The sequence below is a fragment of the Scyliorhinus torazame genome, chromosome 10, assembly GCF_047496885.1.
Source record: "Scyliorhinus torazame isolate Kashiwa2021f chromosome 10, sScyTor2.1, whole genome shotgun sequence".
Classification (NCBI taxonomy): domain Eukaryota; kingdom Metazoa; phylum Chordata; class Chondrichthyes; order Carcharhiniformes; family Scyliorhinidae; genus Scyliorhinus; species Scyliorhinus torazame.
The window spans coordinates 56174347-56192886 of record NC_092716.1 but is presented as its reverse complement, the minus strand read 5'-3'; the positions used below and the strand labels follow the sequence as shown (position 1 = coordinate 56192886).

At 44.1% G+C, this 18540-nt stretch overlaps 1 protein-coding gene across 9 annotated transcripts in view; it reads left to right on the top strand.

The window, feature by feature from the left end:
* Positions 1-18540, top strand: part of znf536 (zinc finger protein 536) — a 783894-nt gene that overhangs the window by 321802 nt on the left and 443552 nt on the right. For all 9 annotated transcript variants that reach the window (XM_072518138.1, XM_072518143.1, XM_072518141.1 and 6 more), the window contains one exon: positions 10686-12845. In XM_072518138.1, the coding sequence (XP_072374239.1) occupies positions 10686-12845 (2160 nt within the window). The remainder of the gene's footprint in view (positions 1-10685; positions 12846-18540) is intronic.

Here is an 18540-nt window from a genome sequence, read left to right as displayed (position 1 = left end):
TACACATTATAACGAAAAACACGTATGCCGTCTTCATTGTTCTCTTCTTTCCTTTTCGTCTATTCTCTCTTCCTGGAGCTTCTGGAATTCTGTGGATCAAGCATAGTTTGTGTTACTATCTTGTTTAAGATCTTGTACGTTAGCATGTCTGTCTTTTAGTGCCAATTTCCCTTTATAATTGGTCACTATCTGTGACTCCATCATTTTTATTTTATTTATTTTTAAAATCGAATTTCAGGGCAAGACACACTTAAAAATACTGAAACAGTGCGAGCCGTCTCGCAGGCTGTGCGATTTACCATCCAAATCTTTGAGGATGTAAATAGCATAGGGATGGCAATGTAAGGGTTGCTCGAAAACAAAACAAAACTTTTTGAACCAGGAGTGCCGAAATGAGGTGCGTATGGGCCGCGACGGGTAAGATTTGGATGGAATCCCCGGGTAGGACAGTGATCAATGCCGTGTGTGCTCTACCCGAGCATAGCTGACCCGAGGGGGGGTCCTCAGGCAGGGCGGGGACCAATGCCGTTTCTCCACTGCCTGAGCAACCGGCAAGAACGGGCAAAAATGTAGTCATCATGGGGGGTTGCTGTAAAGGTTCTACCGTCGAACCAAAAGAGCAGTTATCAACGGGGGTCTGGGAAGTTCTCAGCGGTTTCTGCCGATAAGCGTGCTGGCAAGTTTTCACAGGTTTCTGCCGACAAATATGGCGTGTGGCCGTGGAAGCAGTTTAAACTGAAACAAAGAACATTAGGCAAACCTAAACAAACAAACATGCCACGAATATCATGCCGGTTCCATCAGAAAGGACACCGTTTCTCCCAAGCGGTTCCTTTAAAACATCACCTGGACACCTCAGTTATCAGTTGCGAACAGGGCTGCAAAGGGGTTCTCGTTTTGGGAGTCAGACTCAATGTCATCCTCTTCTCCCGGATGCCAAACTCTGGAATGGATGAGGGTTGCTAAAGCTGCATGGTGTGACTTAGGGTCCACCTCGTCGTTTCGGACGAGCCTGTACGAATTGTCAGGGTGCCAAAAAGTCGTGTCTAATTCAGTGGAAGTGGAGTCGGGGTCGTCATCGTAGGGCAGTGGTCTTTGGGGAGGTTAGTTAAGGAATGTGATCAGGAAGGGATCACTCGAATCGTGTTCAGATTCGCTGGGTGTGGGGCCTGTTGCATGGGGATAGTAGGGAGGCGTGCTGTGACTATTGTCTGAGTCACAGTCGCTGTCGCTGCTGCTGCTGTCTGTGGGCATTCCGGGGCAGAGTCTAGAGTTCGGGGGTGGAGTCGAGGGCGAGTCCGTGGGTGGGGTGGATATGGTAGGGGAGGGTAGGGATATGTTGGCTGTGGGCGGGGCCTGGTCTGCTGCATCGAGCATGACGCGGTGTGTGTGGTTAGACTGCGAGCCATATGCCTTGAGCTGGTTCATATGAAACCACGCAGTCTTCCCGTTGGGGTACATGATTTTATAAACGGAGGGGCATATTTTTTCCGCAACGGAGTACGGACCCGAATACTTCAGTGGCAGGAACGTGCTGGGGTTGTAAATGGAGAGCATGACCTGCTGTCCTACCTCAAACTCAGTTGCATGCACTGTCTTGTCGAAACACGCCTTGTTCTGTTTCTTCCTGGTGCCTAATTTTACTGCGGCTGCTAGCTGAGCCGTTTTTACATTTTCGACTAATTGTCTCACTGCGTTCTCGTGTGTGAGGGCCGTCACTTCGGGGCTGGTCAAGTCAAGTTCTAATAAAAATTCTGTGCCTTTCATGGGGCGTCCCGTCATGAGAGTGTGTGGGGTGTATCCTGTGGATGTCGAAACAGTGTTATGTAAAAACATTAGTGCAAAAGGGAGGACTGAATCCCAAGTGGTGTTGTTTTGTTGGACCATTTTCCTGAGGGTTGCTTTTAGGGTCCGATTCATTCGCTCCACGATACCACTTGACTGGGGGTGGTATGCGATGTGGAATTTTTGGTAATGCCAAATATCGTGTGGACGTTCTTCATGACACGTCCCGTAAAATGGGAACCTTGGTCGGATTCAATGCTGCGGGGGAGTCCCCATCTCGTAAAGATGTGGTGGATTAAAATCTTTGCGGTGGTCTTTGCCGTGTTCGTTCTAGCTGGGAATGCTTCTCCCCATTTTGTAATTGTGTCTATAACGACTAAGACATACTTGTAACCATTCCTGCAAGGGAGCAATGGTCCTATAAAATCAATCTGGAGGTTAGTCCAGGGGCCATTCACGGGGCGGGTGTGGCTAAGCTGAGCTTTCTTTGCGTATCTGTCTGGATTGTTTTGGGCACAGATAAGGCACTTTTCCACATAGTGCGTGATGTCTTCCTTTAAATTTAGCCACCAACAGAGCTGCTTGAAGCGGGCTGTAGTGGGGTCAATTCCCTGATGCCCATGACTATCATGGAACAAACAAATAAGCTGATTCCTGTCCTGTTCAGGAACCACATAAAGGGTGTCTTTTAGGATCACACCGTCATGTGTGGTCAGTGCATTTTTGAACCTATCGTACGGGGCTGTAAATTTTCCTTTCAAAATCTCCCTGAGATTGCTATCTTACTTCTGGGCCTGCACTAAATCCTCGATATCTGTCTGTGAGATCTGAACTGCATTCACTGTGGCACTTTCAGGGGGGGTGTCCAAAAATATCCATGCCTGGAACCTGCTTTAGCCAGTGCGTCGGCTTTTACATTTCCAGGTGGGGAGGAACGGTGGTGACTTCGAACTTTAACAATTCCAAATATCCTGTCCTGTGCTCTGTCTAAAATGTGGCGGAGCAATGGGACTGAAGGGAGGGGTTTTCCGTCCGCGGAAACAAATCCTCTTGCTTTCCACAGGGGTAGGAATTCTGTGAGGCTGTTACAGACATAGAGGCTGCCTGAGTATATGTCTGCTGGGCTGGGGAAGGAATCTGGGTGATCCACAATGTATGCAATGGCTGCTAGTTCTGCTGCCTGCGCGCCTAAGTGTCCTGGCAGTTTTAACGAGATTTCTTCTAGGGCGTGTCCCTGCGCGTCCTCAACATAGATGCCGCATCCTGTAACGCGCTTCCCGTTAAATATGGTGGAAGAACCATCCACATATATTCTCAAGGGTGCGCACGTGTCTGTGTGCTGGGGGCTCTGGGGTGAACTACCTATCGTTTTGGGGTCTGTGTTGTGGTGCAGTGAGATGTTTTCACATTCGTGGGGGGTGCCTGGGTACTGAAGGTTGTCGGCTAGGAAAGTGTGGGTCTTGGTCCTTTTCACAGTGATGTCCCGTCCCTGCAAAAGAAGGGTCCATCTGGCTGCTCTGATCTGGCTTACTGTACCGTCCTTAAGTCGTCCGTCTCATAAAAGTTGGGTAGGGGCATGTTCCGTGAGGATTGTGATGGGGTTTAGTCCGGTGATAGATGAGAAGTATTGAACTGCCCAGAAAACTGCTAGCAGGTGCCTTTCACAGGGCGAAAATCCCTGCGCCACAGGATCTAAAATTCTGGAGGCGTAAGGCACGGGTCTTAACTGTTCGTGCCGTTCCTGGAAGAGCACGGCCAAAAGGGTATGATCTGTGCTAGCTATTTCTATAGCATAGGGGGAAAGCGGGTCTGGAACCTGTAGTGCGGGGGCTGCAATGAGTGCATGCTTCAAACATCTACAGCATCCGTGTGCTGCGGAAGCCATTCCCAAGAGGCTCCTTTCTTTAGGAGTTCCGAGAGGGGTGCTACTTTGGTGGCGAAACCGTCAATATGGTTTCGGCAGTTGCCAACCAGTCCTAAAAATGACCGGAGGGCTGAAACATTCTGGGGAAGGGGCAATTTGACAATCGAGTCAATTCTTTTATGCTCGACCTCGCGTTTACCATTCGTGATAATCGTTCCCAAATATACCACTTTGTTTTCCAAAATTTGGGCCTTTCTGGGGTTCACTTTGCATCCAATTTGCTGTAGAAGTTCCGAGAGTTTGGACAGAAGCTCGATGTGCTCTGCCTTGGTGTCTGTCTGCAGTAATCGGTCGTCTACATACTGGACCAGACATTCGGGGCGAGAAAACTTTGATAAACCATTTGTCAGCTGTCGGTGGAAAATGGAGGGGGAGTTGTGGAATCCTTGTGGAAGGCATGTCCACCTGTACTGCTGACCTTTAAAAGTGAAGGCAAATTTGTACTGGCACGCTTTTGCCAATGGAATGGACCAGAATCCGTTACTGATGTCCAAAACCGTAAAATATCGTGAGTTGAGTCCCTGTTTGAGCATGGTCGTGGGACCTGTGGCTAACGTGGGGGCTGCTGCGGGGGTGACTTTGTTGAGTTCCCGGTAATCGATGGTCAGTCGCCATGATCCATCGAGCTTTCTCACTGGCCAAATCGGGGCATTATTAGTAAAGGCTACTGATCTAGGTAGGCCCTGCTCTAATAAGCTATCGATAACTTTTAAGATTTCTCCCTCTGCCTCTTGGGGAAACCCATATTGCTTTTGGGGTCTATGGTCAGGTCCTGTAATTTGGACCGAACCAGCCATCCTGCCACAGTCATGCTTATGACTTGCAAATGCGGTCCTGTTCTTTTGCAGAACTGCCCTAACCTCTTTGTCTGTGCTAATCGTGGTCGGGTCAAACCAAAATTTGTCGACTGCGCTAATCTTGTTAGCATACTCACCTACTGTGAGTGTTGCGGGGGCTCTTGCTGACTTTGTCATTTTCCAGACACATTGATTTACTGGGTCAAAGGACAGGTTGTGGGAGTTGATGAAATCAATGCCCAAATGTGTTCTGCTGTGTGGGGCAGATCGACCAAAACTATGGGTTGTCTTGTTGTAATATTGCCAATTTGAATGGGTACAGGGGCTGTGATGTGTCCCTGCTGTGAGTGGCCTGTGAAGCCGCTGAGGGTGATTGTGGCTGTCGTGGACCACGTGTCTTTTTGGAACATGGTGGAGGAATTAATTGTGGTGCGGGACCCTCCTGTGTCCCAGAGAAGTTCGATCGGCTGTCCCCGTACTTTCGCTGCAACTACTGGTCAGCCGGACCTCTCCCAAAGGGTGTCGCAGACCCAAGTGGGGGAGCCCGAACACAGTCAGCCAGTTCTGTTCATGTCTGCCTGGTCTGAACGAGTGCCTACACTATGTATGGGCTTTGTCGTGTTTCTATTCAGAGTGCCTGCCTGCTAGGCTCTCTGTGGCTTTCGTGGGGCATTGCACTCTCGTGCAAAGTGACCTAATTGTCCACAGTTGTAACACTCCTGTGGTTTCTGTGGGGGGTTGTTCCTGCCTTTGTTCACCCGTGCGGGGTTCTGGTGCGCTCTAACTGCTTGGATGTCTGCCTCTGCCTGCTGTTCTTCAGGTTTTCTAATTGCGGGTTTGTTGTGGACAGATTGCTCCCAGGGGCGGGACAACCTTTTTAAAACCCACTTTCCGTTGTGCGCTTCTTCCGAGGGGTCATAGTTGGTACAAGCTTTTTGTCCTGCCCCTGTGGCATGGGAGATAAGGGTGCGGGCCCATTTGGCCATATCATCTGGGGACAAATGGGCGCGGTCTAAGTTTCCGAAAACGGCTGTAAAATGGATCCACAGGCGTCTAGCAAATGCTGTGGGGTGTTCTGTTTTCTTCTGCCTGCACTTATTCAGGCCTTCTACTGGGTCACCTCTGTTATAACCGATCGCGTCTAGGATCGCCGTGTGCATCTCTGCAAGGGTGCCTCCTCCGACATTCTGTGGGTCGGGAAGGGCTGCTACAACTGAAGGGTCTCAGCTTAAAACTGTGAGCTTCACTTGCTCACGCTCATCCAAGCCGTATATGGTCGCCTGCTGCTTCACTCTAGCAAAGAAGTGGTGGGTGTCTGAGGTGGGGAGGAATGGTGTGATCTTTTTGCACGTATCCCGTAATTGGGTCACGGTTAAGGGGGTGGTGTAAAGGAATACCGCGTCTCCGTCCGATGTGACTGTGCGGTGGGTAGTTACTGGGTTCATGGGTGCCTGATCTATCTGCTCTGTGGGGGGTTGGGGTGCTTTTCTCTTTTGGGGCTTTCCTTGCGCACATGTTCCTTGAACATATCTATGCGCGGTTTTGTTTAGTTCTTGCCAATCAGGGCCGTCTTCTTCATCTAATTGGGATCCAAAGGTGCTCTGAAACCCATTTTGTACTGAAAGCAAAGACTGCAGTTCCGCAATCTGCTTCCGGCATTTTGCATGATCCAGTGAGCTTTGTCTGTGCTCCGTGGTGGCAGCATGGAGTGCTCATAACGCTGCTTTTAGGTCGCTGCACTGCCTTTGCAATGCCTCTACCTGTTTCTCTGTCTCTTCTCTTACCAAGACTGCATGTTGCGTGTCCTGATAGGCCTTTTCATACTGGGTTTGGAAGCTGCTCAGATGCGCTAGACAAGACTGGTGTGCCCACTTGGCATCATCCACCTCTCCGTCCTTTGCTGCCAACTTCCTTCTTAACTCTATATTCTCTCTCTCGATCTCACTAACATCGACCTTGCTCATTCGATGTCTCTCTTCTATCTCTTTGCGGAGCATCCGAACGACCTCCTCTGTGCCTCACAATTGTGCCAGACAGGACACGATTGCCATCGGCTTGCGAGCTTTCCCTAAGCTCTTCTGTTGGATTTCGCTCAGGTTCTCCCACCAAGTATGTCCTATACTCCCGGGACCTGTTTCCTCATTATCACAGAATTCACTCCAAAGGGGCCATCCCTTCCCTTTGAGATATTTCCTGATCTATTTTCCCAAATGGGACACTGTCCTACGCTGCTTCTGGTCGCTGCGACCACGAATTCTTGAGGGCTCATGAGGCATTCCATTGCCTTCATTGCCATTTTCCCTCTCTGAATGCTCTTTTAAAATTTGGAATGAGGGGTAATAAGGCGGTGCTGTAAACAGGGGTACGGCGTTCGCTATTTTCTGGAATACAAACTCCCGACATTTTTTCGCAACAAAATCTATCAATGTTACCTTATAGCCCTGTTAGTTACGCATGCATTAGCACGCTTACGAATTATGAGGATTGATCAGAACTGCTTGAACACTTGTGAATGTTTCTGTTCCCAATTGGATTCTCAATTCAAATTTTGGGTTCTCTCGGAGTGGGGAGGCCACTTCTAAGTCGAGTCCCGTGAGAGTTCGCCAGTAATATGTTGCTAACTTTTGGTTGGTTCAATTTGCTCTGTTTTATAACCTTTGCTCTAGAGTCGCCAGGTATCTTTATGATACCACCATGAGGTTCAAGTTCAAGTACTGATCAATAACTCAATACACCAGTTAGTAAGTTTCAAATCAAAGCACATTTATTATACACAGTCAATCACGACTCATGCATAAAACTCTACTTACTAGACTATTTCTAACACTAAAAGGCCTATACTTAGTTTTGGAACTGACCCACCAGGTCAGGGGAACAAATGGACTGTCGTTCAGGTTCTGAGTCTGCAGGCTTCAAAGCTGGTATGGACTGGTAGCTAAGAGCGCCTATCTCGTAGCGTGCGTCGACTGGAGACTTACTTGGTTGATGCAGCGACTAGGCCGGTCACGATCAAGGGTTGTTTCGAGTTGCTGCCAAAGAAGGGCTGCTGAGTGACCCGGCCAAGAAGGACAAATTGAACTTGGGGATTCTATTTTATAGTCCCCAGGGGCTTCACGCCCTTTTGGGTGGACCCCGTACCTGGTTCCAAGTGATTGGACTACGTTATGATCACTTGAATCAATTTCTCCAAGACTAGAGCTGTTCCCTGATCGCTGGGTGATCCCTAAGTATCCAATACCCTTCCTTTGTCTTGGCTCCTGCTGGCGCCGAGGAGTCTGGCTTGGCCTTGTTTTACTAAATGTTTCCAATTGTTGCCGGGGATCGCTCATTAATATGTAGATGGCTGTTAGTTTCAGTGCTGTCTGGGTTTCTGTAAGTTCTGATACACAGGAAACTTTGCACCTGCTTGTTTTGCCTGTGTTGACTGAATTTCCCTGTAGTCTTTGCGGATCTCCATTACCGGTGGCTACACTGGTAAAAATGGTGACTGTCAGAAATGGGCCTGGGACTTCCGAATCCCAGCCCCGTCCACATTATATAAAGCTCTGCCAAGTTCGGTATCCAGAGTCTAGTCCGATATCCCCCAATTCCTGCTACCCCTTCCCTCTTGCCCTCGGCCATGGTTGAATAATTTCCTGCCAAATTAATAATGCTCACTGAGATGAGGTACTAATGATTATCAGCCTCTGCAGAAACAGCAAAAAGTTGATACATTCAGTGAAAGGGACAAATTAGGAGAAAAGGGCAACCTTTAGAAAACCATAGCAGAACGAAAGAAACCTAAAACGTGCTTTGGTTCTCAAAGGGTTAACTGTCAGGTATGATTTGCTGTAATATATTGCTGTAATCTCTAATCACAGATTCATAACAGATAACATTATAATGAAAAAAAATTATATAATCAATCTTTATTGCCAGGGTCTGTACAGATTTTATGCCGCACCAGTTTAAATTGCGGTGAGTCATTCAGAGTCTTCTTGCAAATGTTTGCTGAAAAATGCTTCTCATTTTAACGTAACACTATTTTAAATATTCAATGGTCATGCAAGTTCACGTTTCTGAACTTTTTACTCAGTGCTTTGTGAAATCAGGATAAGGATTCATCTGAACCACTGAATGTTAGTCATCTATTTACATTACTAGATTTTTCCCTCTGGTTTGGAAAATTCCAAATAATATGATTAAAAACAGCATTTCAGAAATTTATTTCAAGCAAATGAATTTGACTGTGATTAGGGAAATATATATTGGATGGTCAGCTACCAAAACTAGATGCTCAAATGCTGCTCCGTAAGTTCATGCTCCAATTGTTGCTGACACTGAAACCCAGTAACCAGCATATGTGGTAGGTTTTATCAGTTGTTAGCCAGGCCACTAGGTGAGAAAACTGACACTGTTCATCACGTCTTAGTACTCTTGCATTAAGCTGGCAATATGACAGAGCTGTGCTAATGTTGGCAGCCCATATGTCCATCTCCCCAACTGCATGGAGGAATGGGGCTATGAGGTGTGGAAGAGAGCAGATTTTTAATATTCAATTCATACAGCATTTTTGTTGGAACAATATTTGATCTTCGGAATAGTATGCTAGCTATGTGGGATTTTATCTGAAGCAGGAGCTGTAGCGGGATTAATGCCCAACGCACAGTTGTATTAAACTTAGCACTTCAGACTCTTGTTTTTTTATTATTTCAAACTAGGATTGCCTAGTATAGCTTCAGCATAACCAATTAAATCATAACACTTTGAACCTTATTTAATGCTATATATTGCACAACAGAGTAAACTTCATAGAGATGATGCATATTTGTGGTTCACTGTTATTTTAAACATCAAAACATTCGCAATGTTGATTTTAGCAGGCAAATAATAAAATGTCCTTGTTCAGTATCCCAACCCTCTGGGCTAATATGCAAGTTTAAATCCTTGGTCTATTTTTGCTGAAATGTTTTCAGCTGCTTAATGACCCCGACAGAGGTTTATCATAATATCGGTTGTCCGACTGCAGTAATAATATTTCCAGTCTTTAGTATATTCTGAGCCTTGTTTTAAGGTGCACCAAACTGTTCAGAGCAGGGTTGTGTAAGGACTTGGTCACACCCAATAGTTTGATGGAATTTTGATTTTGCTACCAAAGTGGTGCGGGAGCAAATATTTCATCCAAAAGTGGTCTGGCTGACAGTATTAAAACAGCAGAATAGGGGAGAAGAAGTTCAAAATACGCAGTGTTCTTTTAACTTTCTGTGTGGCAGCTAATTGTGTCCTTACATATGTAACTGAGACGTGTTATATCATCCAAATGAGGATGTGCTCCATTTAAAAAGAGGTATGAGTGCATGTTCCAAATGATTTTGCCAATGCCTTGAAATATGCCAAACTATGTGTGTAACATAGAAAAGTAAAATGTTTGTGTGTTATTAAACATTTGTGATCTTAGTTTTGATATTTGAAGTTCTTAAATTTAAGATATCTTTTTTGAAGCTTAGTTGCAAATACTCATGGCTTTTTATGATGACAGTATAATCGTGTGTTGTAGCAGCCAAATGCACAACACCAAAATAATGAGCTTTGAAAGATGCTAGTTAACCAGAACAAAACCACCTTTAATTTTTAGTCGGAAACCTAACTTCACTATAGAAATATGTTCTAAAAGACAACTCAGTCATTTCTCATTTTAATGTTATGCGTATAAGATGGTGTTGCATGGCTCTGAAAAAAAATAACCTTAAGCTGCAAACATATTAAAGGGTAAACATCTCAGGCCATTTTAGCTCAGCATGATAAAGGTACAAAATTGGATAAAGTAGATGCAGGAACAGGGAGTAATTTCAGTGTTGCTCATCGATTATTCAGAATTGCAAATGTTAATAATCAAGAGAATAATAAGGAGGAAATCAAATGTTAAACTCGAAGTTACAGAAGCGTAATTGAATATTTTTCATTTGATGGCTTGAAATTAAGGCCAGGAAGTTTTATCTGTGTTTTGTGAAATTGGTGTAAAAGGTGTTCATTGTTCTATATTGTTAGAAGCCAGAAATGGAGCTGCGAAGCCAGGAAAATGTTAGATCAAAGTTTTATTGTATTGAAATAAAATTGCAATTTTGTGCAGTAACATTTTTTTTGTGTTTATGTTAAGTTGCTCTAATTGTTTAACATAAACCTTTTGTTTTCGATATTAGGAATGGAGGAAGCAAGTTTGTGCCTTGGTGTATCTTCAGCAGTGCCTGAAGCTGATGTCCAGCTCAACAAACCGGTTCTAAATGGCCAGTATCCAATAACGCAGAAGCTGCATCAGTTGACAACACAATTGGGACATGCCTTCCCCGAACTTCAGACCAGACAAATGCCTGAGGAGAAAGCAGCAATTTCACTGGAGGAAAAGCATCACATGACTGTGGCTAACCAGCCAATCAGCAACCAAATGGCCATGCTCGCAAATCAGCTAAATACAGACATTGACACTAACTTGGGTCTGAATGGGAGAGTTGACTTACAGCACTTCTTAAATGGACAGAACCTTGGCATAATTTCACAGATGAATGGCACAGAAGATGATGCAAAAAAATCCAGAAAGTACCCATGCCCTATATGTGGTAAGCGCTTTCGGTTTAACAGCATTTTATCACTCCATATGCGCACTCACACTGGAGAAAAACCATTCAAATGTCCTTACTGTGATCACAGGGCAGCTCAGAAAGGTAACTTGAAGATTCATCTTCGCACTCACAAACTTGGGAATCTTGGGAAAGGTCGTGGAAGGGTCAGGGAAGAAAATAGGCTTCTACATGAGCTGGAAGAAAGGGCCATCCTAAGAGACAAGCAGATGAAAAGTGGCTTAGGCCAGCCAAGAGCTGATGGGAAGCAGCATCAGGCTGTTGTTAGTTCCAGCAGCTTGCCTTTACCAGCCAGTCAGAGTAGTTCAGATGTTTCTAATACAATCTCTAGTCCCAAGCCTACGGGTGCACAGGAAGAACCAGCAGCTGCTATTGTGGGATTCAGGTGCACCTTTTGCAAGGGGAAGTTTAAGAAACGTGAGGAGCTGGATCGTCATATTCGAATACTGCACAAACCTTACAAGTGCACCCTTTGTGAATTTGCTGCCTCTCAGGAGGAAGACCTGATCAGCCATGTGGAGAAAGCACACATAACAGCTGAGTCAGTTCCAGGTCAAGGGTCAAGTGGGAATGGAGAGCAACCTAGCAATGAATTTCGTTGTGAAGTCTGTAGTCAGGTCTTCAGCCAGGCCTGGTTCCTGAAAGGTCACATGCGAAAGCACAAGGATTCTTTTGAACATAGCTGTCAAATCTGTGGAAGACGATTCAAGGAGCCATGGTTTCTCAAAAACCACATGAAGGTGCATCTTAACAAATTAGCTGTAAAGAACACAACTCAAAGTGACCCAGAGGTGCCTGTGACTCTAAATAATATGGTGCAAGATTCCCACTCGAATGTCTATTCAGCATATGTATCTTGTTTACAGAGTGGCTTTTTATCACCTGATAAGTTGAGTTTAAATGAACAAAGTCAGCTTCATTATAGTAAAGCCGAAATTGTGCGGAAGGAAAAGGAAATGCTTGGGAAGCTATTAGTGCCCATGAGTAACACAACCCGCGGTGTAGTGGAAGGAGAAAAACGTTCCTTACTGGGATGTCTGACCTTGGCACCTCCTTTAAAGGCTAGTTGCATGGAACGTTTGCAGGCAGTAGCCCGGGTGGCAGAGTTTGATCCAGTGAACAGCTACCAGGCCTGGCAGCTGGTGACAAGAGGAATGGCAATGGAGCAGGCTGTGCTGCCAAAAAAGCACCTGCATCCTGGTCAGGAAGAGAACCTGACCAGTGCAGGCGTCAACTTTGACAAGAAGAAAGGAGAGTTTGTTTCTGTGGCTGGGGATAAATCAAAGCAGAAACCAGATGGCACGAAAAGGGGTAACCCGAATGACGGTTCGGGTAAAGATGATTTACTGGGAGGCAGAGAATTCATGGCACAAGGAATGAGTCAAGATCTGGAATTTAAAATCTCCGGATTAGGACAGAATCATGGAACTATGAAAGAAAAACCGACTGAATGCCCAGACTGTGGCAGAGTATTTCGAACCTACCATCAAGTTGTTGTCCACTCCAGAGTGCATAAGAAGGGTAAGAAGCCTGGAGATGAAGGTGTCCAGGCTGTTTTGGATGAGCGACGTGGGTCTGGAAGTGACCAAGATTCACAGTCAGTTAGCAGGTCAACGACACCTGGATCATCTAATATAATTGAGGATAACACAACTGCAGGTGGCTTCTCCGTGACAGGAAGTACACAAGAAGATAGTCCAAACCCATCTTCTCCTTCTTCTTCAGGTAACGTAAGAATGCTTTTCTCAATTACAGTTTTCATATTACATTTTAAACTCCTCAAAGTTATCAAGCTGGTAAAGATTTTTACCCATGGGTTGTCCTCGACCAAAAGTTTGTTCAGAAAGTCTAAAGCTTAACATTTTCCCACTGACAACGGTATTAAGATAATTACAATTTGTCAACCGCTGGCACACTGTCGGTGGACTCAGACATTTTAAATTTGATTTCAACACTTCTTCACTTGCCTGGGCCCACCATGGAAGTGAATTGTCTCCCTTGATTATTTTGCTTACTTCTTGGTCCTTGTCCTTTCTCTTGCGATTTAAAATAAATACACTGATTGCCAATTATCTCTCAAGGTTGGGATGTGAATTTCTTGAAGAATATTATGAGATGTGCATGTGTTTCTCTTGAGTGCAATAAATGTTCCGATTTCTATTTGGTTTTCAGAGATATTGGATTCTTGTATATTTACAACAGGCAACATTTATAATTCGTAATATAAATTTTAGGTATATTTTCTTTAATCCAATATCTATTTGGATTACAGTTCAAAAATATGACAAATTAATTGGCAGATATATTTTCTTTAACTCAAAATAATGATCTAAATCAGGGACTAAACCGAATATGAAATCTATGTCAAGATGCTGCTATAAACAGAGGAATACATAGAGACTGATAGGGACGTAACGGGGTGAACATGGTGAATACATTGCAGCTTTCCAGTTAACCGTATGTGATTTTTATGTTGTGTTTTCTTTACCAATTGTGTGATCATGAATGAAGAGGCTTGTAACGGTGGTGCAATATAAGACATTTCAATATTTGACATGTTTTGTACCACAATGTTCTGGCAAAATTGACAAAGGGAAAACTATCCTTTGCATTATGAAATCAAAGTTACCAGGGGTAAAATTGGTTTTCAGTGAAAGTGCAAAAGGGATAATAGCGAATGGGCTGTCTGTCGCCATGCACCATTGTCTTTTCGTTAACTTCACTGGACACAAAGGTCAGGTAAGATGTAAGTCAAGCTACTGATTTGCTTTTGCTAATTCTGTGCTCTGGTCAAGGGCTAGATTTACCTCCAGTATTCGGATTCAAATGTTTGCCTTTCCGCATTTTCCCCAATTACTACATTCTTCTACCATGCTTCCATTTCCACTGCTGAGGGGTGGCACAATGCAGGGGATGGTCTGGGATGGTCTGTCGTATAGAATTCTCACCATCCATGTCATTCTGTAATAGACTAGTGGCAGGTCTTGCTCCCTGAGGTGTACCAAGTCCTGCCAATTCCACCTGCTCGCCCCCTCTTATGGTAATCCTGTCTGTTGCTCTTCTGTTTATGTCTCCCGAATAGTGGCACATTTCACTTTGCCTGTTTGAATTTTGGTGTAAAATACATAACTGCAGATGTGTTTCCTGTCACTGTGACAGCATTCTATTCCAATTAATAACTATTCTGTCGTTGATGAGAAAACCTCCATTAATGGCAACGTTGGTGATGGTACACAGAGGCAGCAGCTCTCATTGAAAATATTTTACTGAGCGTTTTTAGCCAAACAAAATGTAATTCCAACCCAGGAGACCTAATTAGGACTTACAGATCGCTCTGATCACAAAATAAAGAAAACATTGCCTGAACAAAGAGGAGGCAATGGTAGGGTAACAAAATGCATGAGTTCAATTGATCACTTTTGTTCAGTTCTGTGTTAAACTGGCAAACAATCCCCATACAATGTTTTCCGAGTTGGATTAATATATTACCAGTTTAAAGAAAAGTCTTGACAAAGAAATTGTTAGAACAGTAACATCCAGACTGCACATTCCAGAGATGCCTACAGTACTTAATGCCGTTGTTTAAATGCCCATGAAGAATGCTGGCTAGTTCCTGGGTAGTGGTCCAATTTGCAACTTATCACTTGTAAGTCCGCTTTGAATTGCTAAGAAAGAAAAGTGTAGCAGAGCAAATGAATAAACAATACAAGATGACACGGAATAGCTTCTATCAAACATAATTGGTAGGATTCCTTTTGGTTTGTGATTCGGAATGAAAATATTTCAGATCAATTGTTGCCTTTCTGAGTCATCCATTAACAAAATGGCCATAGTGTAAAATGCCCTTGATCAAAGTGCTGTTTACAAAAGCATTTACCTAATTTCACATTTCTTTTAAATCGTCATTCATTTGTGCTGTAGCTTCTAATGAAAGTGAAGGCTTTTAAGTTGGGTTTCCTGTAGGGTTAAGCATTTAATACAACCTTTCGAATTAACAAAGAAAGCTTGGATTTTCTATGACCTTGTTTTCACATTAGAAAAAAGAGCACTCATAAACAATTCTAGTGTGATGTGATGAGCTGAGATCATGAGATCAGCACAAAGCATTGATGTCATTGCATTCCCTTGCAAGACCGTAAAAGAGAAATCAAAAAGGGTTCCATTGTTACTTGTAGATTCTTCCAGTGAAATGTTAAGTGGCCAGAAAGCAACACTGCAGCCTCAAAGGATTAAAGGTAGTGAGATTAATGTGCTTCAGTCATTCTGAACAAAAATGATTACTGTTACAACTATCTGAACATGTGGTACTTCGGCATTTTGGCAGGAAAGGTAAAAAAGAAGCATATTGTCTAAATGGTGAGCGATTGCAGAGCTCTGAGATGTAGAGGGATCTAGGTGTCCCCGTGCATGAATTGCAGAGGGTTAGTATACAGGTACAGAATGTAAATGGGAAAGTTGATGGTTTGTTATTGTTTATTGTGGTGGGTATTGAATATCAAAGTAGGGAGGTTATGCTTCAGTTATGTCGGGCATCGGTGAGATCTGGAGTATTGTGTACAGTATTGGTCTCCTTATATAAGGAAAGATGTAATTGGAAGCAGTTCAGAGAATGTTTACTAGACTAACACCAGAATTGGGCAGTTTGTCTTGTGAGGAAGGGTTGGACCATTCGGATTGCATCCACTGGAGTTTAGAAGAGTAAGAGGTGACTTGATTGGAACATACAAGACCCTGAGGGGTCTTGGCAGGGTGAATGTGGAGAGGATTTTTCTGTAATATCCTACACGGGACTCACAGGGTGGGAATGGTTATCTTCCCCGTGCCTCTCGCGGACCCCTAGGCCCCCCTCTGAGGTGTGGGGGAACTCCATTTAGCAATGTATATGTCGGACAGTAAGGCACCGACCAGCGAGAGAGACTCAGTAGGGATCTACTGGGACGTGTATATCCTGTAATTTTAACTAAATCAAAGTTCTTTATTTTACTTGGTGTGGGCTCTCCGTGTCCTTATTAAAGTTTCCCCTTGTAGTAAAATCTAGAACAAAAAATCACTGTTTAAAAATAAGGATTCACTCATTTAAGACAGAGATGGGGAGAAATATTTTCCTTCAGAGGGTTGAAGTTCTTTGGAATTCTCTTGCTGAAAAGGCAGTGGAAGCCGAGCTTTGGAATATTTTTAAGGCAGAAGTGGATAGATTCTTGGACAAGGGGTTGAAAGGTTACAGGGGATAAGAGGAAGGTGGAGTTGAAGTTATAATCAGTTCCAGTTACAATCAGATCAACCATGATCTTGTTAAATGGAGGAGATAGCTCGAGAGGCTGAGTGGCCTACTCCTGATTATTATGTTTATATGTTTATATCTCCGTATGTAAGATATCTATCAAATTTCTCCACAACTGTACCAGACCCAAGGTTGTGCCAGTGTTCATTTCCAAATGTACTGATAATGAAGTGATCCCTGTTCTTTGAAGACAGAAGGAGCATGTCCACACATTGCAACTTTTTTTAACTAAACAAACATTTGGGTTCTGCTATTCCCTGGTTCATTCGCCATGGCAATGCTTTTATCAACCAGAGTCGACCTGTCTGGTTTGAATTTGAATAGTCGCTTGCCAATTAAATGTTTCCTGGTGCATTCTCCATGGCAATGCTTCTACCAATCAGAGTCTACTTGGCAACTAATCAGCAGTCTCCTCTCATGTTGTATAAATAGTTGTTTCCTTTACAATTGGTAACCTTGCAAGTTTTCCTGATGAGTACATGACAAAAAGCTTTGACAGCATGTCTCTTTCTTTCAGCAATACTCAACTAAGTCATTTAATATGGGTCTAAGTAAAATAAAAATCTGGAATACCACAGACATAAAAATTGTAAATTATATCTCAATTTAAATAATCATTGTACTAATTAAGTATTTTAGTTACTTTTAATTTAAAAATTCAATCTGGACTGTATATAATGATGTAAAAGGTCCCAGGATTAATACTCATTTGCCCCCATTTGAAGTGGGCAAGCTGGAGCCTTTGAGTGAAGAGCTGATGGGGTGGGTGGTGCAGTAAAATGCTCAGGAGGAATTTCCAATGCAGTTGGTGAGCAACATGGTGGCAGAGTGGTTAGCACTGCTGCCTCAAAGCATCAGGGACCCAAGTTCAATTCTGACCTTGGGTGACTGTCTGTGCGGAGTCTGCACATTCTCCCAGTGTCTGCATGGGTTCCCTCCGGTTGGTCTGGTTTCCTCCCACAGTCCAAAGATGTGAAGGTTAGGTGGATTGGCCATGATAAATTGTCCCTTTGTTTCCAAAGGTTAGGTGGAGTTATGGGGATAAAGTGCGGGAGTGGGCCTGGATAGGGTGCTCCTTTGGAAGGTCAATGCAGACTCGATGGGCCGAATGACCACCTTCTGCACTGTAGATATTTTATGATCCTATTAACTATTCCTATAAGGTGCATGAGTGAATGTTGAACAAGAACATAATGAGGCTCGTAATCAGGTACTTGGCGGAAAGAGGAATAACAGGATACGTAGGAAAGGCTGTTCTGGTATAGTGACACCACTGGCATCTGCCCGGCAAGGGACAAAATTCATGACAATTCTAACCCGACCAATCAGCCCATTTTCGATCATCTGTAAATGGAAAGGGTCATCAACAGTGCTATCAAGTGGTACTTGCTTCACAATAATCTACTTACTGATGCACAGTTTGGGTTCCGCCAGGGTCACTCAGCTCCTGACCACATTGCAGCCTTGGCTCAAACATGGAGAAAACAGTTGAACTCCAAAGGTGAGGTGAGAGTGACTGCCCTTGACATAAAGGCAGCATTTGATTTGAGTATAGCACCAAGGAGCCCGAGCTAAACTGGAGTAAATGGGAATCGGGGGCAGGGCGTAGGCAACTATCCACGAGTTGGAGTCATAACTATCACAAAGTTGGAGGACAATCATCTCAGTTCCAAGACACCACTGCAGAAGTTCCTCAGGTTTGTGTCCTCGGTCCAACCATCTTTAGCTGCTACATCATATTACCTCCCTTCTAACATAAGGGCCGAAGTGGGGATGTTCACTGATGATTGCACAATTTTCAGCACCATTTGCGACTCCTCAGACAATGAAGCAGTCCACATTTAAATGCAGCAAGACCTGGACAATATGCAGCCTTGGATTGACAAATGGCAAGTAACCTTTGTGTCAGGCAGTGATCACCTCCACCAAGAGAGAATCAAATCATTGCCCCTTGACATTCAATGGCATTATCATTGCTGAATCCCCCACTATCAACATTCTGGGGGTTACCATTGACCAGAATTTGAACTGGACTAGCCAAATAAATACTGTTGAGGTGATTTTGAGCCCTCTCCGTCCAGAGAGAGACGAAAAACGTGATTCCGGCGTGATTGGCTTTTGGAATCTTATCTCCCCCCT